Source organism: Notolepis coatsorum (genome assembly GCF_963971535.1).
Source record: "Notolepis coatsorum genome assembly, contig: SCAFFOLD_1482, whole genome shotgun sequence".
NCBI classification, from domain to species: domain Eukaryota; kingdom Metazoa; phylum Chordata; class Actinopteri; order Aulopiformes; family Paralepididae; genus Notolepis; species Notolepis coatsorum.
The window spans coordinates 1-25,000 of record NW_028171363.1 but is presented as its reverse complement, the minus strand read 5'-3'; the positions used below and the strand labels follow the sequence as shown (position 1 = coordinate 25,000).

The 25,000-nt window shown below is 45.6% G+C and overlaps 1 protein-coding gene across 1 annotated transcript in view; it reads right to left on the bottom strand.

Moving 5' to 3' along the window:
* tgfb2 (transforming growth factor, beta 2) overlaps positions 1 to 22,589 on the bottom strand; it is a gene marked incomplete at its 5' end in the record, with an annotated part of 25,121 nt that extends 2,532 nt beyond the window's left edge. Inside the window, 5 exons of the mRNA XM_084339189.1 lie at positions 1,363 to 1,516; positions 10,333 to 10,507; positions 14,805 to 14,915; positions 15,029 to 15,161; positions 22,426 to 22,589. Of these exons, the coding sequence (XP_084195315.1) occupies positions 1,363 to 1,516; positions 10,333 to 10,507; positions 14,805 to 14,915; positions 15,029 to 15,161; positions 22,426 to 22,589 (737 nt within the window). The remainder of the gene's footprint in view (positions 1 to 1,362; positions 1,517 to 10,332; positions 10,508 to 14,804; positions 14,916 to 15,028; positions 15,162 to 22,425) is intronic.
* Positions 22,590 to 25,000: the final 2,411 nt, after the last annotated feature.

The window sequence follows — 25,000 nt, the reverse complement described above, 5'->3', positions numbered from 1 at the left end:
TGTTTGTGATTCTAAAAGACAGTTGAGAAAGCCTGCACAGCGATCATAACATTCTGAAAGTGTTTGTGATTCTAAAAGACAGTTGAGAAAGCCTGCACAGCGATCATAACATTCTGAAAGTGTTTGTGATTCTAAAAGACAGTTGAGAAAGCCTGCACAGCGATCACTACATTCGGAGTACCTCAGATGCATACGATACAATTTTAGATTAGAGTCGATGGATTAGATAAGGCTTTTGATACATAAATTCGTTTTGTGTGAGAACACACACAGTACTGCATTACGAAAAAGACAACCGTGTTACAGGACAGACGGAACAGACAAGACAACAACAATAGATGCACTGTGTGTAAGTCGCAACCGCAGTTCCATCCTACTCGTTAAGTCGGCTTATTGAACGTGGCACAAGTTCGTTTTTGAATCTTTTCAGTTTCCACTTGGGGGGGGGGGGGGGGGTATCCGTCTATTTGAGGGCAGCAGCTCGCCTCTAAATGTCCCGGTTGATGGATTTGTAGATTATCATTGAGGCCATGTTGTTAACCCTTTCACTGCCACACGACGACAGCCGGTTAACCCTTTCACTGTGACCACACAGAAGGTTAGCCCTTTTACTATCACACGACCGACGGCGATGCTGCTCCTGTCGTGTGGCAGTGAACGGGTTAAGGAGGCTCGTCGACACTCTGGACTTTGCCAAAACAACAACGATGCAGCCACTGGATACTAGTCAGTAATACTAGTCAGATAGCTTGTCCCCCCCCCCCCCCCCCCACTAACACCCTGCACGCTACTGTACTCTCTCCTTTTTTTTTCTTAATCCAATCCACTTTATTTATAGAGCACATTTAAAAACAACAAAGTTTACCAAAGTGCTGTACAAGTACCACAACATAAGATAAAAAAATAAAAAATAAAAAAATAAAGAAAATAAAATAATAAAATAATAAAAATAATTAACTTTCTTTTATATTTTTTTCGAAGTTTCGGATTAAAATCGAAGCTCGGCCCCGAAGTTTCGATTGCCAAAAAAAGCTTCGAAGGTCAGCCCTACAAAAATCACTGTCTTTTGTCGTTGAAAAGCGGATAAACCTTCTGCATTAAACTGGTGTTTTAGAGGTAAACATGCTTTAGAAGACTTGGTTTGTCAGTGTTATTAGACAGCAAGTCAAATGAGAAATGTTCCTGTCTACACAACGTTGGCATAATTGTTTCCCACAGGATCCGTAACTTTTTCTTTTGGTACATTTTAAAGTTCTCTTTTTTATTTTATTTTTTTTTATAATTACTGTACTCTCTCCTAAACTGCTGTTGCGGCCTTTACCAACCCAAACCCGGTTGATTGTTTAACCTCTGACCCCTCACCTTGGAATGCTGCGTGTCCGCGCTCCAGAGATACGGACAGGCCCCGGCACAGAAGTTAGCGCTGTAGCCTTTGGGCTCGTGGATCCACCGCCAGCCCAGGTCCTTCTTGAAGTCGATGTAGAGAGACCGTAGACAACAGTTGTCCTGGACGTTTCTGTGGGGGGGGGGGGGGTCAAAACAAGGAGGGGGGGGGGGTTAACGGTGACCCGTGACGTGCTCTGCACATGCATGTTGTATGTGTTGTTGTACAGTATAGTATGTTGTACAGTCGAAGAAGACTGGCACGGACATTTTGTTTTTTTTCCAATATATAAGTAGCGGCAATGTTAATATTAGAGAGAGATAAGAAACAGAGAGGGAGATAGAGAGAGAGGGAGAGAGAGATAGAGAGAGAGGGAGAGAGAGAGAGAGAGAGGGAGATAAAGAGAGAGAGAGAGGGAGAGAGAGAGAGAGAGAGAGGGAGAGAGAGAGAGAGAGAGAGAGAGAGAGAGATAAAGAGAGAGAGAGAGGGAGAGAGAGAGAGAGAGAGAGAGAGAGAGAGAGAGAGAGAGAGAGAGAGAGAGAGAGAGAGAGAGAGAGAGAGAGAGAGAGAGAGAGAGAGAGAGAGAGAGAGAGAGAGAGAGAGAGAGAGAGAGTGTGTATGTGAGTTGGACATGTGTGTGTGTGTGTGTGTGTGTGTGTGTGTGTGTGTGTGTGTGTGTGTGTGTGTGTGTGTGTGTGTGTGTGTGTGTGTGTGTGAGGCCCAACCAGGCCAGGTCAGAACCAGACTCTGTGAGGCCCAACCAGACCAGGTCAGAACCAGACTCTGTGAGGCCCAACCAGACCAGGTCAGAACCAGACTCTGTGAGGCCCAACCAGACCAGGTCAGAACCAGACTCTGTGAGGCCCAACCAGACCAGGTCAGAACCAGACTCTGTGAGGCCCAACCAGACCAGGTCAGAACCAGACTCTGTGAGGCCCAACCAGACCAGGTCAGAACCAGACTCTGTGAGGCCCAACCAGGCCAGGTCAGAACCAGACTCTGTGAGGCCCAACCAGGCCGGGCCAGAACCAGACTCTGTGAGGCCCAACCAGGCCAGGTCAGAACCAGACTCTGTGAGGCCCAACCAGACCAGGCCAGGTCAGAACCAGACTCTGTGAGGCCCAACCAGGCGAGGTCAGAACCAGACTCAGCGAGGCCCAACCAGACCAGGTCAGAACCAGACTCTGTGAGGCCCAACCAGACCAGGCCAGGTCAGAACCAGACTCTGTGAGGCCCAACCAGGCCAGGTCAGAACCAGACTCTGTGAGGCCCAACCAGACCAGGTCAGAACCAGACTCTGTGAGGCCCAACCAGACCAGGTCAGAACCAGACTCTGTGAGGCCCAACCAGACCAGGTCAGAACCAGACTCTGTGAGGCCCAACCAGACCAGGTCAGAACCAGACTCTGTGAGGCCCAACCAGACCAGGTCAGAACCAGACTCTGTGAGGCCCAACCAGACCAGGTCAGAACCAGACTCTGTGAGGCCCAACCAGACCAGGTCAGAACCAGACTCTGCGAGGCCCAACCAGGCCAGGTCAGAACCAGACTCTGTGAGGCCCAACCAGACCAGGTCAGAACCAGACTCTGTGAGGCCCAACCAGGCCAGGTCAGAACCAGACTCTGTGAGGCCCAACCAGGCCAGGTCAGAACCAGACTCTGTGAGGCCCAACCAGACCAGGTCAGAACCAGACTCTGTGAGGCCCAACCAGGCCAGGTCAGAACCAGACTCTGCGAGGCCCAACCAGACCAGGTCAGAACCAGACTCTGTGAGGCCCAACCAGGCGAGGTCAGAACCAGACTCAGCGAGGCCCAACCAGACCAGGTCAGAACCAGACTCTGTGAGGCCCAACCAGACCAGGTCAGAACCAGACTCTGTGAGGCCCAACCAGGCCAGGTCAGAACCAGACTCTGTGAGGCCCAACCAGGCCAGGTCAGAACCAGACTACCAGACCAGGTCAGAACCAGACTCTGTGAGGCCCAACCAGACCAGGTCAGAACCAGACTCTGTGAGGCCCAACCAGGCCAGGTCAGAACCAGACTCTGCGAGGCCCAACCAGGCCAGGTCAGAACCAGACTCAGTGAGGCCCAACCAGACCAGGTCAGAACCAGACTCTGTGAGGCCCAACCAGACCAGGTCAGAACCAGACTCTGTGAGGCCCAACCAGGCCAGGTCAGAACCAGACTCTGTGAGGCCCAACCAGGCCAGGTCAGAACCAGACTCTGCGAGGCCCAATCGGACCTTGGGCCCTCATTTATCAACGTTGCGTACGCACAGATATGTGCTTAACCCGTGCGTACGATCATTTCTAAGCAAAGTGTGGGACTTATCAATTTTGAACTTGTGCTTGACTTTGTGCTTATATCTACGCACAGCTCGGAGCATGCGTAGCTGGCGCCCCCCGGTGGTAGAATATGTTTACAATGCGGAAATAAGCACCGACTGCACTCCGCGTATAACTCAACTCGTTATTATTTGGCGCATAGATTGCAGAAATACGGGAACGTTTTGATTATATTTAAAAGGCTTTGCCATTGTTAAACGTAATAAGTGGAACCGCGAAGCTGTAAGCAGAATACAAGTCATATGAACACCCACGAATCGTGGGCCACGATATAGTGTTCTTCCCCCTTCCTACTGTATAAGAAAGAATAAAAAACACATTGCAACGAGAACAGAGGTTATTTGTTGAGTGTATGTGTATTACAAAACCCTTGCAATAAATGTGTCTTAAATGAATGAAAATACAGATATCATGACTTGTATTCTGCTTACAGAATTTCACTTATTTAGTTTTACAATGTCAAAGCCTAAATCAAAACGTTCCCGTATTTCCGCAATCTATGCGCAAAATAATAACGAGTTGAGTTCTAACAAAGAACGTATTACATGCTGGGTGGGCTGATAGAGTAAACTATGATATGAATATGAATATGATATGATATAAGGTATACTGGTCCGTCCGCGAGGATAGCGAGGAGTCGGATAGCCATTAAATGCCATTTGAGAATTAATGCAAAGCGACGGCCTATAGCCTATACATATTATTTAATGTTTTCATAAGCGTAAAGATACAAGAGCTAGATTAAAGGATAACTCCACTATTTTGGGAAATTAGCTTATTTAACATCTTCCCTGGAGTTAGACAAGAAGATACATACCTTTTTTGTCTCTGTGCGTGCATTTTAGCTTTGGGAATAGATGCTCCGTTAGCATAGCTTAGCTTCATCACTGGAAGTGGGGGAGGACAGTAGCCTTACAGTGCCTTACAGTGTATTGCAAGGTCTGACATTGACCAAACTTGATATGCATGACCTTGGTGGGCTCTAGGTCAACTCCTGAAAAGGGGGTCAATGTCAGACCTTGCAATCAAAAGTTAGGGGCGCACTGAAATTATGGCAAGGGTTATTAGCCCCCTAACTTTTGATTGCAAAGTCTGACATTGACCCCCTTTTCAGGAGTTGACCTAGAGCCCACCAAGGTCATGCATATCAAGTTTGGTCAATGTCAGACCTTGCAATACACTGTAAGGCACTGTAAGGCTCTAACCCTCCCCCACTTCCTGTGATGAAGCTAAGCTATGCTAACGGAGCATCTATTCCCAAAGCTAAAATGCACGCACAGAGACAAAAAAGGTATGTATCTTCTTGTCTAACTCCAGGGAAGATGTTAAATAAGCTAATTTCCCAAAATAGTGGAGTTATCCTTTAATGATCAAGTTAGTTTATTGGGCAGGGTTCGCAGGGCTGTGTCATGTGCTATTATATATGCGCAAGTTACTGTTGCATAATGTAGGCTATGGGCTGGCTGCTATTATATGTAATTCATATAGGCTACCTAATACCGACAACAAAATAGATTGTATCATATGCCTCTACACACATTATTATACCCGGTAGCCAATCCATATTCCAGCATGGTTAATGACACACACACCAACGCGCCAACCAGTGGTTAACGAACGGTCTTTATTAGTATTTTGAGCTGTCCAGGCAGAATTGCAGCAATGGTCTTAGGGAGTCGTTGATATCTGACATCACCGTGTACAAGTCCGCCAGCATTTTATTTATTATCCCATAACACGGGTTGTGTCTTCTTGGTTCGGCAGCGCCTCTGTGAACAATCTCTCAGTTACTCAGAGTTCGCTCGGGTCAGTCCATTATTGCACATCCCATGGGTTGGTGGTTCATTACCATATATGGATAATCGGGGCGGTTCTGGTATGCAAATACGCAAAACCGTGCACGAGCTGCAGCGTAGGATCAAAGTGATATTTATCAAGACAGGTGTGCGTACGACCTGTGTACGTGCACGTGTGATAAATCCCGTTTTTTTTTTGTTCGTACACACATTCTAAATTATGTGCTTAAGAACAAAGATAGAATTTTTTTTTTTTATATATATATTGATCTTTCCCCCCTCCTTTTTCCTCCGATTTTTTCTCCCATCCCAATGTTAGTCGTTATGCCAATTCCCAATCCCCTTCCTGGTCACTGCGCACCTACCCCCCACAGGGCCTAACAAAAATAATGGTTGGTTTCAGGTTGCCGACCGACCCTGCCGATTTAGGTGCGACCCAATATATTTTATGAGTTTTAAAAAAAAATTATATATTAAAAAAAAAAAAAATCCTTTTTTTTTTTTTTTTTTTTTTTTGAATAAAGTTTCATAGAAATCTTAGTCAAACATTTAGTATTATGGATATTAAACATGCTGGCAGAGTACATGCATCCATGTTGTTGTGAACATTTTAACCCTTTCACTGCCACACGACAGCCGGTTAACCCTTTCACTGTGACAATACAGAAGGTTAGCCCTTTACTATCACACAACCGACGGCGATGCTCCATCATTAGCATCATTAGCTCCGCATCCGCGGAGCTAATGATGCTAATGATGGAGCATCGCCGTCGGTTGTGTGATAGTAAAGGGCTAACCTTCTGTCGTGTGGCAGTGAAAGGGTTAATTAAATAAAGAAATTCCCTATCCATAGTCGCCGTGGGAAAGAATAAAATAAAAAAAAAATAAAAATAAATTCCCTACCTACCCATGTGACCTGACAACCAACTATTATTTTTGTTAGGCCCCATCACGTGCTTCCTCCGACACACGTCCAGCCAATCAACCGCTTCTTTTCACCTGGCAGCGCGGACTCTCACTGAGAGGGTGCTAGGGGTGCACTGATGTATGACTCTCACTGAGAGGGTGCTAGGGGTGCACCGGTGTATGACTCTCACTGAGAGGGTGCTAGGGGGGCACCGATGTATGACTCTCACTGAGAGGCTGCTAGGGGTGCACCGATGTATGACTCTCACTGAGAGGCTGCTAGGGGTGCACCGATGTATGACTCTCACTGAGAGGGTGCTAGGGGGGCACCGATGTACTCTCACTGAGAGGCTGCTAGGGGTGCACCGATGTACTCTCACTGAGAGGCTGCTAGGGGTGCACCGATGTATGACTCTCACTGAGAGGGTGCTAGGGGTGCACCGATGTATCGGTCGGGTATCGGTATTGGCTAGGGATGTCCGATATTATCGGCCGATATCGGCAGTAAAATGTGATATCGGAAAATATCGGTATCGGTAAAAAAAAAATTTTTTTTTTTTTTTTTTTTTTTTAACCTTTATTTACCCAGGCAAGCAAGTAACTACCAATTCTTATTTTATTTATTGTCAAAAGTATGCATTTTGGTTTAATTCAACAACAAGAGATCTGTAATGTATCAGTATTAATTATCATATTTTGCACAGATAATGCTTACATTTAGAAAGCCTTTTGAATGCATCCAGTGAAATTATTAGTTACCTGAAATTATTCCGTTTTTTTGGGGGGAAACCCTGCATATATCGGTATCGGTTGATATCGGTATCGGTATCGGTATCGAAATTAAGAGTTGGACAATATCGGAATATCGGTATCGGTAAAAAAGCCAATATCGAGCATCCCTAGTATTGGCCAATAAGTGCCTTGTTGACTGCAATCGGCCTGTCGGCCGATACGCTCGAATATGCCGATGGCAGTAGCCGATAAATATCCATCAATTTGTGTCGCGTCAAAAGGCAAAAAAAAAGTTCAACCGCGTCGCGACCTGCACAACGCCACCCCCAGGCCCACACACACACACAAGCTACTGCATCAAAGTTACTACTTATGATTAACAAATGCATTCGTTTTGTGGCATTAACGTTATATAGTTAGTGTTACACGTTCAATAACATCAGCATATTATTTACCCGAACGTAGCAAGCATTACTGTTCATACTAGCTCAGTTCCTTCCGTTGCTCACAGAGCCCTGAGTTTTACCCATTCTGCAATCTGTTAATAAAGTTTTCAATCAGACACATGTATAGAAAGGCTTTGTTTTATTATAACATTCGTTGCAGTAAAATCATTATGCCTCATTATGCCTCGTTTAAGTCATCCTGCGGAGCTAAAAGATAAACGTCGACCGCGCCGTGTTGTTGTTGTAGAATACCTCTCGTCAAAATCAATGGCGGACAAAAGCGGAAGTAAAAAATGTATACGCGCTTGCCGATTGGTGGTAACAGCAGAGGCGGGTGCAAGCGGTGTGTGACGTAATTGGCAGAATCGACTGTCAATCAAAATGTCATTGGTTGAGAGCTCTGGTTGAGACAATAGTATCCAGCTGCAGCCCGGTAGACCATACTGGGAGAACTAGTATCTAGCTGCAGCCCGGCAGACCATACTGGGAGAGAGATAGTGCTATTTCTTGATGTTTCCTTTTTTTAAGTAAGTAAAGAGGCCTATGTTCATATCGGTGAGCACAATTTGTAACACAAATATACAGTAGTTTCATAAAAATATATATATTAAAAAAAAATATATATATAAAAAAGATTTTTATATATATATATATATATATATATATATTAGAGCTGGGCCGTTAACGGCGTTAACATGCTGCGTTATCGCGAGACTAGTATCGCGCGATAATATAATTGACGCCGTTAATCTTTTTCGGAACGTTGGGTCTGTATTGTCCTTAAATACTTGCCGTAGTTCCCAGCTGTTGTACCAGGAAGTGATTGCACTACCGGAGCTGTAGTCAGAATAATGTGTTAAACTAAAGTAGTGGTCCGGTAATCATTGTTATACAGGTGAGGTTAAGAAGTCCTCAGGATATAACACAATTCGGCGATGAGGACGTCTGAATCTGCGCAATGCAAGAAAAAAGAAGTCCGTTGCAAGCTTTGTTTACATTATAACGACGCGAGTTAGCATGTTAGCTCACGTTGGATACGGGAAACATCTACAAGAGGAGGAAATCCACTTTACACACTAAAGGAAGGATCGACTGGACTATCGTGAGTGTTTACAACAGAAATGGCTTGGGTTATTGGAAATATTGGACCGTTTGATGACAATGTAGCCCCTTTCGTGACTGTGATGCACGGAGTGAATCCACAGTCACTTGCTCCTCAATAGGAAACTAACCTAGATTTACCATGAAGGACTGGTTCTGGCTGAACCGTTCGTTATACAAGAATCACAGAGACGTTTCAAAGGTGCTCACATGCAGTTGCACGAGGGTTTCAGACAGAGATACGGGATGGTTTGAAAGCTCTGCGTTGCTAATAAACATTTTAAATAATTTTTATAAACTGCTCAAAACGGCATTATTTCCGCCGTTGGGTGATCACAGCGCATGCGCACCATCCCTTATCTCTGTCCGAAATCCTCGTGCAACTGTGAGTACCTTTGTAATTTCTCTGTGATTCTTGTATAACGAACGGTTCGGCCAGAACCAGTCCTTCATGGTAAATCTAGGTTGGTTTCCTATTGAGGAGCAAGTGACTGTGGATTCACTCAGTGCATCACAGTCACGAAAGGGGCTAATGACAATGTGGAGCAAATAAATGAAAATGGGGGACCCTGATGTAAACAAGACAAACGTCTTTCTCTGGTCTGCATCCCCTTAACAATTGTATGTATTGAGCCGTACTGTATTGTACCCATTCTGCAATCTGTTAAATAACGTTTTCATTCATTCATTCATTCATGGAACTGTTACACTGAGCTTGCACTGAATTTGTTGAGAAACCTGCTTCTGCAGCAGTCTGTGTGTGAGCAACCAGTCAGCAGCATTGTGAATTTAGAGATTCACTAAAAGACACATTGAGAGACAGGTTTGTGTGTGGATTAAGAAATGAAGGTTCACAGAAGAAACTACTGACAGAGAGTGATTTGACACTGGAGAGAGCTGTCAATATCAGTGTAACAATGTTAATGGCATCAAAGGAAGGGCACAGAAAATTACGATAAATCTGGTTTTAAAAGAAACACTGGAAATTACAAAAAGAAGAGACATGTTCATGCTGTTGAACAAGGAGATAGAACAGCTAGTGACTCCTCAGATGAAGAGGAGAGGATAAATCTCCTCCTCTGGTCATTATTTGGGTAGAACACACCTATTTTGAACACCTTCGGCAGACTTTTTTTTTTTGGGCCATTTTAATCTAGATTAATCTAGATTAATTCCAGGATTGCAGGTAGATTAATCTAGATTAAAAAAATTAATCTATGCCCAGCTCTAATATATATATATATATATATATTAAAAATAATTATTGCCACAAATATCGGTATCGGCCGATTGTGTTAGTTGAACAATCGGTATCGGTATCGGTGGCAAATTTTCATATCGGTGCATCCCTAGGTGCAACGTGTGGAAGGATCACACTACCCCCCTTAGATCCTATCCGCGCTGAGCAGGCGCCCCGACCGAACCCCGCCAGCTTCTCCCACCCTCTGATACAGCCAATTGTATTAGTGTGAACGGCCAGCCAAGCTGGTGACAACCCCGGAGCTGTGAGCTGGATTCGAACAGGCGAATCCAGCTCAGCTCCGGCGTTTGGTGACGAACGCAATCTCCAGATATAGAACACTTTCTAAGAACTGTTGATAAATGAGGGCCCTGGATTCAGTACCTGGAGCAGTAGGCCGCGTCCAGGGCTCTCTTGGAGCGGTGGCTCTTGTGCTGGGTGTGGGACTCCAGGCGGTAGGAGGGCAGCAGCATGAGCAGCAGGTGGGGCGCCTGGGCGCTGTGGCGCCGCTTCTTAAAGACCTTGGGGTCTCCCCTGTGGACGAAGCTGTCGTCAATACCTGGAGAGAACACCGAGACACGTGGCGTCAGCATCGGTCGTGTGCACTTTTTTAATTAAAGCCAGCCGCCGATCAAAAGTTTGGTCCAAGCAGCTGATTTAAACATTTAAAGGTAGCCGATGGGGGCGGGAATCGCCAGAGACCTCGCGATACGATACTATCGCGATACTCGAGCCGCGATATGATCGCGAATATTGCGTTATTTATTTATTTTTATTTATTTTTTATTTTTATATTTTTTTTAACTGCAAAGTAAAACTGTCAACATGTTTTATCTAATAAAATAAAGTTCAGTCTGTTCATCTCACTTCAATCATTTTTATTGCAGAACATGGTATTTTCTCAAGCAGACAGATGTAAACACTGTAATCTGTGTTGCATGTACCTGACAAACTGAACTGTTTGTATTACAGTCATATTCCAACTTAACTGAATGCACATGTGTGTGTGTGGACTACTGTACTATTACAGGTATTGAAATGAACAATGCAGCTTCCTTATACAAAAAAAATAAAATAATTTTTTTATGAATAATTAAATATCGATACTTGGCGTCCCTGTATCGATACAGTATCGCCACACAAAGTATCGCGATACTACTACGTATCGATTTTTTCCCCCACCCCTAGTAGCCGACGTGTTTGCTTTTGTTTATATATTCACATTTCCACCCAAATGGACAGAGTTTCCTATTGTTGTTAAGAGTCTACAAGCTGAATACCTGTACAACCTTTGCATTCAAGAAATGTATTTGTCACATACATACATGAGACATGTAGTGAAATGAAGGTGGCCATGTCCGCCTTGATTGTGCAAAAAATACAAATAATAATAGAATAAAATAGAATAGATAATAAAATAGACATGATAAAAGTACTAAGATAAAATACAATACAATGCTAAGCTTTAAAGGTCATGAGTCCTATACACTACTATACAATATACTATACAATATACAGTTATACTATATATAACTATACTATACTAGCTATACTAACTATACTATACAAAAACATAGTTATGTTTTTTTTTTTAAGTTACCTTTTCTTTTGTGTTTAAAGTTACCTGTAGTGTCTTTGTGTGTGAGAGAGTGCAGGATGTGTCACTTTGCCACTTTGTCGACCTCTAACGGCTCGGGTGTGCACATTTTTAATACAATATATATATCGAATTAAAGCCCTATTTGTTGCCTGTCGATTGCCGTTTCAGGCGACAAAATCCATTCAGCAGTTCTCGAGTTACATGCCGATATGTGAGGCGTGCGCCAAAGTACACAGCAGACTTTTCTTTTTTTCTAATACCACCCGCGACTCCCGAGGCTCTATCTCCGTCAATCATTTGGCGATCTCGAAAGTTATTGGACAGGCTTGTAGCCAATGAGTGTGGCTTTCCAATGATACCCCACTTGGGGATGAGCGATTCAGGGATCTAGGTAAAAAGTCACGAGCGAAAACAGGAAGAGAAAAAAACACGGAATGCATTGGAGTCTATGAGAAAACTGAAACCCGTAGAGTTATCCTTTTCTCCCAGTTTACCAAAATCGCTCCCAATCACAAATTTGCTTCAGCCATAACAATTTTTTTGGAAATATACTTTTGGATATTGAAACTACTACAGAAAAACGTGAGTACACAAGTTCAAGTTCAACTCAAGTTCAGACCTATATGTTACTCTATTTCATTAGCACTAAAAGTGAATTTGCTTTATTGTATCAGAAACTTCATAATGTTATCTTTCAAAAGAGACCAGGCTCATGCATGTGCTATAAGTATAAAGTATAGTATTTTGGGTTGAAAATAAAGTATGCAGTCCTCAAGGTCAAGTTTAAAAATTGTCACTTTTCTGGGCGCCAGTTAAGAGGTTAACGAGGTCAGTGACCGTCTTTTTTGTCTTTTCATCATGATCAAGCACCTCTTGTAGCATTTCAATGGCACATTCCTTCATTAGCTCAGACGCTGTAAAGGGCCTCCTGCTTTTTGCAATGTGCCATGTCACACGCAGGGATGTGGCCATTGCACTCTCTTGAGCTGTCGAGGTTTTGTGAATGGTCAGGAGGACAGATTTTTCTAAGACGCAATCAAACTTTCGTTTTTGGTTTTTATGTACCGCAGATTTCGGTGGAAATTGTTAACTCTTTCAGTGCCACTCACGAGATTTCTCGTGTTTTTTTATAGGTGGTTGCTAGCCACTCACGAGATTTCTCGGATTTATTTTTATTTTTTTTGCGATCTGAAAAATTATTGCATCACCCGAGCCTACCCGAGTATAGCCGAGGGGCGCCGACGATCACTGTGGAAAAAAGCGCCCCCTGTCGTCTCCCAGATGACATAAGTGATTTTGGAATGGACTCAATGAAAATGAATGGGGAAAAAAATCCGGTACTCCACATTTTCCAGTTCACTGATCCAGCCGGGGTTATCACAGTTCATTCTGGAGCCTCAGATCCCCGCGGATCATAGAGATCTACTGTGTCGCGTTGGATCCATACACTTATCGATTTTTTCGAATGGTGATCAGGAATTGGAATATACCAGTTGGATACCATCTGATGTCAGGTAAGGACTCTGTGTTATCAGTGGTAGGATAATCGGAGTAAGTTTGATGAAGTTATAAGCTGTTTTGTGAAATGTCTTCTTTCGGTTTCACTGTAAAAGTCCGAGAGGAAATCAACGGAGCGATTATCAGTGCGCGGCCGTAATGTGCGTGCGTGCACGTATAAGATTGATCATCTAGCGTTTATTTGAAAACGATTCATAAAAAGGCCGACGAATATCAACGTTGTGGAATATTCCACTAAAAGACGATTTTCATAGAATGCTCCAGAATGAGCTGTTTTTTATCTCAAAACGGGGGCTTTTCTAACTGCTCTGAAATGGAAACGACGCGATAAAAAAACAATCTGTCTTCACAGCACTGACTGGAAAATAGTCTTTGATAATGCGATGGGCAGATTAGACACATAGCCATAATTTAAAACATAGATTAGGCGATATTAACGTTAACATTGGCGCCGATGGTGGCATTCAAGCGGTAAAACGGAAAACCAGGCGTGGCACTGAAAGAGTTAAAGGTGCCATGCTTCGTCTCAAAATGCCGCTGAATGTTTGTGACATTGCAGACAGCCACAGTCTAAATACATAATAAGCATGTTGGTTTAGCATTGTCATGCCCTGCCAAATAAAAACTAAAATTCTAACTTGAACTGTCTGTTTTCATTGTCAACTTTTCTCTTTTTAGATGCCATTTAAACGTTTGCTGGCTAGCTTGCTGCAGCTGGCTATTGTTGCATGTGCGTTTAGTTGCGGGATAGCATTTGCTCCCCCTACGTGTAACTGTTTTATTTCCCTATTCCTATTTAGTAGTATTTATAGTATTTATAGTATTAATAGTATTTACTGATGATGGACAGATAATGTTATTTAAACATAAAAAATATAATGCATAATAAATGTATACATGATCATGCAACATTAACAAATTGTTGTAGGAACGGTTTGGGAGAGGAAGGTAGGGAGGGGTTTTAGGTTGTGTGTTTTGAGTTCCAAAAAATGGAACTTAAAGTTTAAAGCTCAATATATCAAAACGTGGCACTGTACAGTGAACAGGAGGTCTATTTGTATTAAAAACAATAGATTGTTTTTCATTTAAATGTCTGGAAGAGCTCAAAAATACAAATGTCAAATGATTTTTTTTTACTTTTGTGCATGGATTACAAAATGTCAACTACAATACATACAACTTTCTGTTGGGCTTTTTCTGGTTGTTAAACAAGGTAGGTAAAAACTCTACCTACAAACACAATACCGTTCCGACAATACAATATTGAGGCAATTACGAGATTCGCTGAAAGAAAAAACTAATTTTAAACGCATAGGTTTATAAAATAGCAAAATAATAATAGCTAAAACACGGGCCATGTTTTGTCAACAAATAAAATACATGATGGAATAACAACAGACTAGCAGTTGGTGGTGCAGGGCTGACTCAATGAGACCGTCTGATGGAAGGTGGTCATAATACATTTTGAACATGTGAAAAATACTATCAGAGAATAGTTATTGCAGCTTTAACCATATACCTAACCATCATTTTCACTGTCATCAAACATCAAGACTCAGAAACTCATGAAAGTCAAGACTCAGGAAACTCATGAAACGTCCAGACTCAGATGTGCACTTGAAGACACAATATGAACAATCAACCACTTACACAATGTCAGATAATGTCAACCACGTTCTTCTATTTTGACAGTCCAAAATGTCATACTCAATAATAAACAATTGCATGATCGACTTACCGGCAAACCGTGCCTCCAACTCCTCACTCTTGTTGGGGATGATGTAGTTGTTTGACGGCACAAACGTGCAGCATGGACAGTGCAAGCTGATTTTAAATCCACTGTTTCTGTCTGCAGGAAGAAGACAAAACGCAGCTGAAACATCACACTGTGACGACGGGGGAAACCCTATTGTCACGACTGTCAACATTGTGGAATTATGTAAGACGGGTAACACCCCTCACCTCTGTGAAGTAACCATTCGCTGACGGCCTCTGTCACGTCGAAGGATAGCCACTCCCCCTCTGTGCGCGTTCGCACCACCTTGCTGTCGATGTATCGCTGTGTCGGAGACGTCAGGTCTTTGTAGCCTAAGATCTGTGGACACAGAGACAGACACGAGTCATAAGATCTGTGGACACAGAGACAGACACGAGTCATAAGATCTGTGGACACAGAGACAGACACGAGTCATAAGATCTGTGGACACAGAGACAGACACGAGTCATAAGATCTGTGGACACAGAGACAGACACGAGTCATAAGATCTGTGGACACAGAGACAGACACGAGTCATAAGATCTGTGGACACAGAGACAGACCCGAGTCATAAGATCTGTGGACACGGAGACAGACCCGAGTCATAAGATCTGTGGACACGGAGACAGACACGAGTCATAAGATCTGTGGACACGGAGACAGACACGAGTCATAAGATCTGTGGACACGGAGACAGACCCGAGTCATAAGATCTGTGGACACGGAGACAGACCCGAGTCATAAGATCTGTGGACACGGAGACAGACCCGAGTCATAAGATCTGTGGACACGGAGACAGACCCGAGTCATAAGATCTGTGGACACGGAGACAGACACGAGTCATAAGATCTGTGGACACAGAGACAGACACGAGTCATAAGATCTGTGGACACAGAGACAGACACGAGTCATAAGATCTGTGGACACAGAGACAGACACCAGTCATAACATCTGTGGACACAGAGACAGACACGAGTCACTGTGATGTGATGTTCAGAGACAGACACGAGTCACTGTGATGTGATGTTCAGAGACAGACACGAGTCATAAGATCTGTGGACACAGAGACAGACACGAGTCACTGTGATGTGATGTTCAGAGACAGACATGAGTCACTGTGATGTGATGTTCAGAGACAGACACGAGTCACTGTGATGTGATGTTCAGAGACAGACACGAGTCACTGTGATGTGATGTTCAGAGACAGACATGAGTCACTGTGATGTGACGTTCAGAGACAGACACGAGTCACTGTGATGTGACGTTCAGAGACAGACATGAGTCATAAGATCTGTGGACACAGAGACAGACACGAGTCACTGTGATGTGATGTTCAGAGACAGACACGAGTCACTGTGATGTGATGTTCACGTTTCCGGTCTACATGCTCAGTTGACATTTTTGTTCGACAAAGATGGTTTTCCCACCATTTTACTTATTTACTTATATTACTCAACTGGAATCAGTTGGAAAAATGAGTGGGGGTGTTTCTCATGAGATGAGAGTTGAGATGTCATTATTATTATTATTGTTTTTCATCGACGGTCAGACTCAGTGTGGAGACACACATCCACGGTGCAAAAAGGAACATAATCATGGTCATAACAACGGGGCAGACTACATTATATTTGCATTCATTAGCCATGCTAGCAATCTAAACAATCAATGATGCCCAAGCTAGCTGTGTAACAGGTGAAAGACTCACACTCACAGCCCTGTAGATTTGGCAAATGGCATCCAGCCCTTTTAGTCAGAAACAACTTTTAGTCAGGGGAGTGCCATGGTTTCTCCATAGAGCTCCATTATACTTTTAGTCAGGGGAGTGCCATGGTTTCTCCATAGAGCTCCATTATACTTTTAGTCAGGGGAGTGCCATGGTTTCTCCATAGAGCTCCATTATACTTTTAGTCAGGGGAGTGCCATGGTTTCTCCATAGAGCTCCATTATACTTTTAGTCAGGGGAGTGCCATGGTTTCTCCATAGAGCTCCATTATACTTTTAGTCAGGGGAGTGCCATGGTTTCTCCATAGAGCTCCATTATACTTTTAGTCAGGGGAGTGCCATGGTTTCTCCATAGAGCTCCATTATACTTTTAGTCAGGGGAGTGTCATGGTGTAGCGCTGCAACTCAGCGTAGGTCGGGGGCAACTCAGTCACGTGATTCAGCATTGATTGGCTCGAACAGTGTGTTGGCTCGAACTAGGCTGGACAAGACACGCCTCCTAAAGTGTCTAAACGGAGGTACAGGCTACAGGCGTTCCTGTTTCGCAAAACAATTATGGAAACGTGTGAAGTGAGGGCGGCTGGGTGGCGCAGCGGACATTGCGCTCGTCACCAACGCAAGAGACACCGGGTTCGAATCCGGCTGTCGGCGTTGCCTCCGGCTTGGTCCGGCCGTCATACTAACTCAATTGGCAGAGTTAGCGGGGGGAAGTCGATGGGTGGTAATCTGGACATTGTGGACAGCGACTCCTACAGGTCGGTCAGGGCGCCTGCACAGCAGAGACAGGAAATGGCGGGGGTAGTGTGAGCCTCCACACGTTACACCTCGCCAATGAGAGTCCGCGCTGGCAGGTGAAAAGATGTGACAGGCTGCCTCCTCGTGTATCGGAGGGGACACGTGATGCAAGGCTTCTATCCTCCCTACAACCGGCCAGTGGGGGGCATATGCGAACAACGTTCAAGACAGGGGAGGGGAGAATTGGCACAGCAAAATTGGGATGGGAGAAAAAATTGAAAAAAGGAGAAAAAGTGGATAAAAAAAAAGAAACGTGTAAAGTCCACGATATTTCCTCGTTTAAGCCACTGCAACGGCTTTGCCTGAAGAATTTACTACATGACCGGGACGTTCTAGCTTGTTTGCCGACAGGATTCGGGAAAAGTTTGGTCCGTTCGGAGGCAGCTTCCAGGGGAAGTACATACACCGGAAATTCTACCCCACAGACACTTTGGAAAGCTTGCCAATGTTTACAAGGCAGAATTATTACAATAGCCGATAATACATTTCCCCAACGATAAATCCTATACGGGTGGACCGCGCGGGAAACTAAAGTGACGTCAGACTACACCTCCCTATAACCATTAAAAACAAGGCTGACATGCTACTAGACAATAGTCACAAGTTAATATTATATAGAATATATATGTAAGTGTTTCACAATCTCCGGTGAGCGTGGTTTTCTATGCTGGCGTGGTCAAATTACTGGGGCCAATTGTACTCTTTAGTCAGAGGTATGAACATCGAAAAATACTTCCGAAATAAACCCAAAGGGGGCGGAGCACCGGCGCAGAGCTCCATAAAATAACAGAAATCTCAAGAGACTCTCCCGAGTTCCACTGCTCAGGTCTAGCAGACCACTCTCCTCTCCCCTGATCGATTGGCCAGGTCTGGGAGGGAGGAGTGGGAGCAGAAACAGATGCTGTTATTCTGCTGTCCTTCATAGCCGTGTGTTTATATTGGCTCCTCGCTGCCTAATGTGTTAAACATTACTCCTCCTACTGCCTTACTGAGCTCCGCCGCTAGGTCTGGTGGTGTGGGAAACCCAGCAGAGAGAGAGAGAGAGAGAGAGAGAGAGAGAGAGAGAGAGAGAGATAGAGAGAGAGAGAGAGAGAGAGAGAGAGAGAGAGAGAAGAGAGAGAGAGAGAGAGAGAGAGAGAGAGAGAGAGAGAGAGAGAGAGAGGGAGAGAGAGAGAGACACAGAGAGATGGTGAAGGAGGTAAAGGTGGGGAAGGAGAGAGAGAGAGAGAGAGAGAGAGAGAGAGAGAGAGAGAGAGAGAGAGAGAGAGAGAGACACAGAGAGACACAGAGAGACACAGAGAGATGGTGAAGGAGGTAAAGGTGGGGAAGGAGTCAAGTCAAGTCAAGAGTCAAGAGTTTTAATTGTCACGGCATACAGGTATACAATGAAATGCGGGTGGTCTTGCCCGCAACGATGTGCAATACAGTGGTACATGTAATAGAATCAAAGAAGAAACAACATTGTGCAGTAACAGATAGCAGGTAACATGGAGTGACATCTCGGTATCTGTACATAGTTATTTACAGCGCATGTGTGACATGCTAGTTAGCTTTGGTAGTGCAATACACTGTTCCTGTTATTCTAATTTAAAGTGTCCTTTCCTTTGGCCATAAGTGTGCGTGTGTGCGACATGAGTGTGTGCCCGCTCATGTTAAAGTGTTAAGTGGCTGCTCGTGTGTGAGCGTGCACAGTGTGCGTGTCGTGTGTGTGTTCATGTGTGCTTGTGTGTGGACAGTTCAATGTTCTGAGCACTCAATGTACATTGTTCATGGCTCTGATGGCCTGGGGGAAGAAGCTGAGCCTAAGCCGCTCTGTCCTAGTAGCTAGGATTCGCAGGCGTCTGCCTGACCTCAGCAGCTGGAACAGGCTGTTATTGGGGTGGTGAGGGTCTTTCATTATCCTGCAGGCTCTGGATTTGCACCTCTTGTTGTATAGAACCTGCAGGGGGGGGTAGTGCAATACCCGTGGTACGCTCGGCTGAGCGCACCACTTTCTGTAGGGCCTTCTTGTCCTGTGCCGTGCTGTTTCCATACCAGGCAGTGATGTTTCCGGTCAGGATGCTCTCTACAGCTCCTGAGTAGAAGGACTGGAGTATCTTCCCCGATACTCTGAACTTCCTTAACTGTCTCAGGTGGTAGAGACGCTGTTTCGCCTTCTTTACTACTGTGCCTATGTGTGTTGACCATGTCAGGTTCTCTGAGATGTGGACCCCCAGGTACTTGAAGCTGCTCACCCTGTCCACGGTAGCCCCGTTTATCATCAGTGGTGTGTGTGTCTCCTGCTGTCCTCTCCTATAATCCACGATCCAAGGAGAGAGAGAGAACTGTGGTCGGTTTTGAGGACGTTGGGCCAGAAAACTATAACGTTTAATAATTCACCAGACACTTTCATTAGTCTATACCGGCCAAATACAACTCTAGAATATAGCAGACGATCTAGCAGTTTACCTGTCACAGTGTTTGGTGGAGCAGACGAGCTGCTGACCAACTACAGACTAAATGGACCAGCGTTTGTTTGGCTGGTGTTCATTTTCCACCCTGGTTGAGGAAAATTCTAAAACAGCTGTGTGAACCTGGGGGTGATCGTGTGTGAGCGCTGCAGACTCAGGGTCAGTTACTACTACACCACCGAAGTGTACTTGAGTCCTCAGTGTGTCAACCCGCTGGCTACCCAAGCATTCGTCAACATCTGTGGTATGTTAAGTGTTCGCTGTGGTCTCAGGATAACATCTACAAGTACGTCCACAATACTCACCACTTTGAAGGTCAAAGAAATCCCCTCAGCAACTAAAATATTTAGACGTTTTTATGGGAGGTGTGGGGTTTTGGTGTGTGGAGCCTGTGAGTGATGGAGTCTGACGTGTGTGTGTGTGTGAGGTGGATGTTATCAGGACCCTCGTTGTACCAGCCTAGCAGTCCTCCCTCTCACATTTACAGTCGCTGTGTTTGCGTGAGAAGATACCCCCGTTTGGAGCTGTGTTTAGCCCACCTGTCATCCCCATGTCTGGGTGTAAACACAGCCTGGGAACTGCATGGTGCTGCCTGGTGGGCCTGGAGCAGACAGACAGACAGGCAGACAGGCAGGCAGGCAGGCAGGCAGGCAGGCAGGCAGGCAGGCAGGCAGGCAGGCAGGCAGGCAGGCAGGCAGGCAGGCAGGCAGGCAGGCAGGCAGACAGGCAGGCAGGCAGGCAGACAGACAGGCAGGCGGACAGACAGACAGGCAGGCAGGCAGGCAGGCAGACAGACAGGCAGGCGGACAGACAGACAGGCAGGCAGGCAGGCAGGCAGGCAGGCAGGCAGACAGACAGGCAGGCGGACAGACAGACAGGCAGGCAGGCAGGCAGGCAGGCAGGCAGACAGACAGACAGACAGACAGGCAGGCAGACAGGCAGGCAGGCAGGCAGGCAGGCAGGCAGGCAGGCAGGCAGACAGACAGACAGACAGACAGACAGACAGACAGACAGACAGACAGGTAGAGTATCTCTGTGCCTGCCTAAATCAATGAAAAATTCCTGAACCTAACACTGGTTTGACCTTGATTAGTCATATCAACAGTGTGTGTGTGTGCGAGTTGCGTGTGTGCATGTGTGTGTGTGTGTGTGACTATCCTGTACGAGTGCTCCCTCCATGTATATCGACCACCTGCCTGGACACTTGACCATCCTTTACATTAAAAATATACCCACACTGGGTTTGAACAAGACCTGCGTCCCTGTGTCTGCATTTTGGGTTCAGTACGTTACACCGTGACAGTTCTCGTTACTCTCATCCCCTCACAATGTTTAGTGTTTAACTGGCACAGACCTCAGAGTCACTCTCATACCCTCACAATATTTAGTGTTTAGCTGGCACAGACCTCAGAGTTACTCTGAGACATAGAACCAGACGAGGTAGAGAGCGAGTGGGCCTGGGCAGTCATAGAACCAGACTAGGTAGAGAGCGAGTGGGCCTGGGCAGTCATAGAACCAGACTAGGTAGAGAGCGAGTGGGCCTGGGCAGTCATAGAACCAGACTAGGTAGAGAGTGAGTGAGTCTGGGTAGTCATAGAACCAGACTAGGTAGAGAGTGAGTGAGTGAGTCTGGGCAGTCATAGAACCAGACTAGGTAGAGAGTGAGTGAGTGGGTCTGTAGTCATAGAACCAGACTAGGTAGAGAGTGAGTGAGTGAGTCTGGGCAGTCATAGAACCAGACTAGGTAGAGAGTGAGTGAGTGGGTCTGTAGTCATAGAACCAGACTAGGTAGAGAGTGAGTGAGTGAGTCTGGGCAGTCATAGAACCAGACTAGGTAGAGAGTGAGTGAGTCTGGGCAGTCATAGAACCAGACTAGGTAGAGAGTGAGTGAGTGGGTCTGTAGTCATAGAACCAGACTAGGTAGAGAGTGAGTGAGTGAGTCTGTAGTCATAGAACCAGACTAGGTAGAGAGTGAGTGAGTGAGTCTGTAGTCATAGAACCAGACTAGGTAGAAAGTGAGTGAGTGAGTCTGGGCAGTCATAGAACCAGACTAGGTAGAGAGTGAGCCTTGCATCACGTGTCTCCCCCCCCCCCCCAATACACGAGGAGGCAGCCTGTCACATCTTTTCACCTGCCAGCGCGGACTCTCAGTGGGCGAGGTGTAACGTGTGGGAGGCTCACACTACCCCCGCCATTTCCTGTCTCTGCTGTGCAGGCGTCCCCCAACCGACCTGTAGGAGTCGCTGTCCCCACAACGTCCAGATTACCACCCGCTGACTCTGCCAATTGAGTTAGTATGACGACCGGCCCAAGCCGGAGGCAACGCAACGATAACCAACGGACCAACGGAAGAGTCTCTTGCGTTGGTGACGAGCGCGCAATGTCCGCTGCGCCACCCAGCCGCCGAGCTATTTAGTCTTATAATATATATTTATAGCTGTTTATTTCTCAATGTGCCACTTTCAGACCCAACAGAGCTTGCGTATACATTCCACAGGTCTGGCATGTCAGGCTAGCGTCAGCACTGGTGCACAACACAAAGATCTTTCTGCTAGCTGCGTTAGCTCTGAGGCCTAGTAGAGCTTTATGTACTGGGGTTAGGGTTAGGGTTAGGGTTAGGGATAGGGGAGGTGTACCTGGTAGAGCTCGATGCGCTGCTCGGACACGCGGGCCTTGGCGTTCTGGAGACGAAAGACCCGGAGTTCGGCCTTCACCAGGTTGGAGGCGTTTTTCTCCATGGAGGACACGTCGAAGGTCAGCCGTCTGAAGTACGGGTTGTAGTTCGGAGGAGAGATGACGTCTGAAACACAGGGGACAGGGAGGAGCCCGGTTCATCTACAGTCCAGATACTGTGTTTCTGTGTGTGTGTGTGTGTGTGTGTGTGTGTGTGTGTGTGTGTGTGTGTGTGTGTGTGTGTGTGTGTGTGTGTGTGTGTGTGTGTGTGTGTGTGTGTTGAAGTTATGTACTGTAAGTATGCACATACACACACAGTGCACACACACACACACACACTGAAGAGTGATGCCTGATTGGTTTAATATTACTTGTTGTATTTTCCTGAATATTTCAAATGGTAAATGGAGTGCATTTATAATATAACGCTTTAACGAGTCTTCTGACTTCTAACCCAAAGCACTTTACAGCGTACACATTCACCCATTCACTCACACACAGACCGAGAGAGAAGGCAACCCACGCACGGCGCCAGCCAGCTCATTTGGGAACACTTAGGGGTTAAGTGTCTTGCTCAAAGACACTTTGACATAGAGGAGGAGGGGGAGCCGGAATCGAACCGGGAGCCTTCAGATTACCAGAAGACGACTGCTCGACCTCCTGAGCTATACTGCTGCCCCCCCCCCCCCCCCCCCCCCCGCCCCCCCCCCCCCCCAGGACTGAATGTAGTTATATAGCACCTTCTAGAGGCCTCCTCCCCCCCCCCACTGTGTGGCACCCAACCTTGGGCTCAATGGCTGCCACACACTGACCAGGCACACGACACAACACACATACAACACACATAATAAGGAGAGTGATTGTGGAACACCAGAGGGAGCTCCACAAATCATGTTAAACCCAGATTTGGCTCAAACAAGGGACTAAACACATTTCGCAATTATGCCACATCAATGTGGAACGCCCTACCCACAGCTGTAAAGGAATGTGAATCACTACCCACTTTCAAAACCACTCTCAAAGAACACCTACGGGAGACTGCAATTCGAAACTGGCCCCGGTAAATGTCCAAACCCAATAATACACAAGACCCTCTTCTTGGGACCAAGTAAGGTTTTGTCGATAATCCAATGTACAGTTACGACCCCCCCCCCCCCCCCCCACCCAACCACCCAACCACCTCCAATGTACAGTTTCCCACCCCCCCTTCCACCCCACCTATATACACTCTTTTTCTGGACTATTTTTGTATCACAAACAGTACTGTATTTGCAAATCTGGTATGTCATAAATGTATAGATGTAGCAGTACTGTCTATCTGTATGTCGTGTATGTCATATATGTTATGATGAATTGAAAATGGGGGGACCCTGATGTAAACAAGACAAACGTCTTTCTCTGGTCTCTCTGCATCCCCTTAACAATTGTATGTATCGAGCCGTACTGTATTGTACCCATTCTGCAATCTGTTAATAAAGTTTTCAATCAATCAATCAATCAAAGGGGGGGGGGGGCATTTATTTGTCAAATCAGTTGTGCAATAGTCAATTTTGGTGAGTTGTTTCTATACAATTCACTTATATGACATTTAGGTAACATTAATGAACAAAGGAGACAACTACAGTGTGTAAGTAGTGAACCTATTTTTTTATTCAAGTGGATCATAATGATCATATTACGGAGCACGCACTGCGTTCCGAGAGAGAGAGAGAGAGAGAGAGGAGAGAGAGAGAGGAGAGAGAGAGAGAGAGAGAGAGAGACAGAGAGAGAGAGAGAGGAGAGAGAGAGAGAGAGAGAGAGAGAGAGAGAGAGAGAGAGAGACTCTCATTATGTGACAATTGCGTTCCGTTGTCCCGGAATGGATTTGGTTTCTCACAAATGACATGCCAAATTAGATGATTTTGTCACAAATGACAAAAAGTATTTCAGATTGATTTCAAATGTCAAATTTGGCTAGAAGCCACGGTATGGGGCGAGTGCCATACCTTGCCGTACCAAAAACGACGCCACTGGTTTGTGGGTCTTGTCACGGTGCTGTTAGCTTGCTAAAGACGGCAATTGCAGAACGTCCACGAAAACAGAGTGCTATTTGGATAATTATGCTTCATGTTTGAGGCGAATGAACAAGGAAAGGCAAAGGAACCGTTACTAGCAAACCCATACAAGCGATGCTACAGGGGCCAAGGGGCCTGAACACAACACATCACGTCTCTAGTCTAGAAAACTATTTCAAGAGGTTGGTGACAGAGCTATCAGGCTGGGTTTGCAATTGATAGGAAGAATACTTTGACTATGGTCAATAGTAAATTAATTTAGTAAGATGCTGTTGTGCTTGAGAACACACACTTCAGGGCGGCTGGGTGGCGTAGCGGAGATTGCGCTCGTCACCAATGCAAGAGACTCCGGTCTCGAATCCCGGTGTCAGCATTGCCGACGGCTTGGGCCAGTCGTCATACTATCTCAATTGACAGAGGTAGCGGGTGGAAGTCGATGGGTGGGGATTGGACGTTGTAGGACAGCGACTCCTACAGGTCGGTT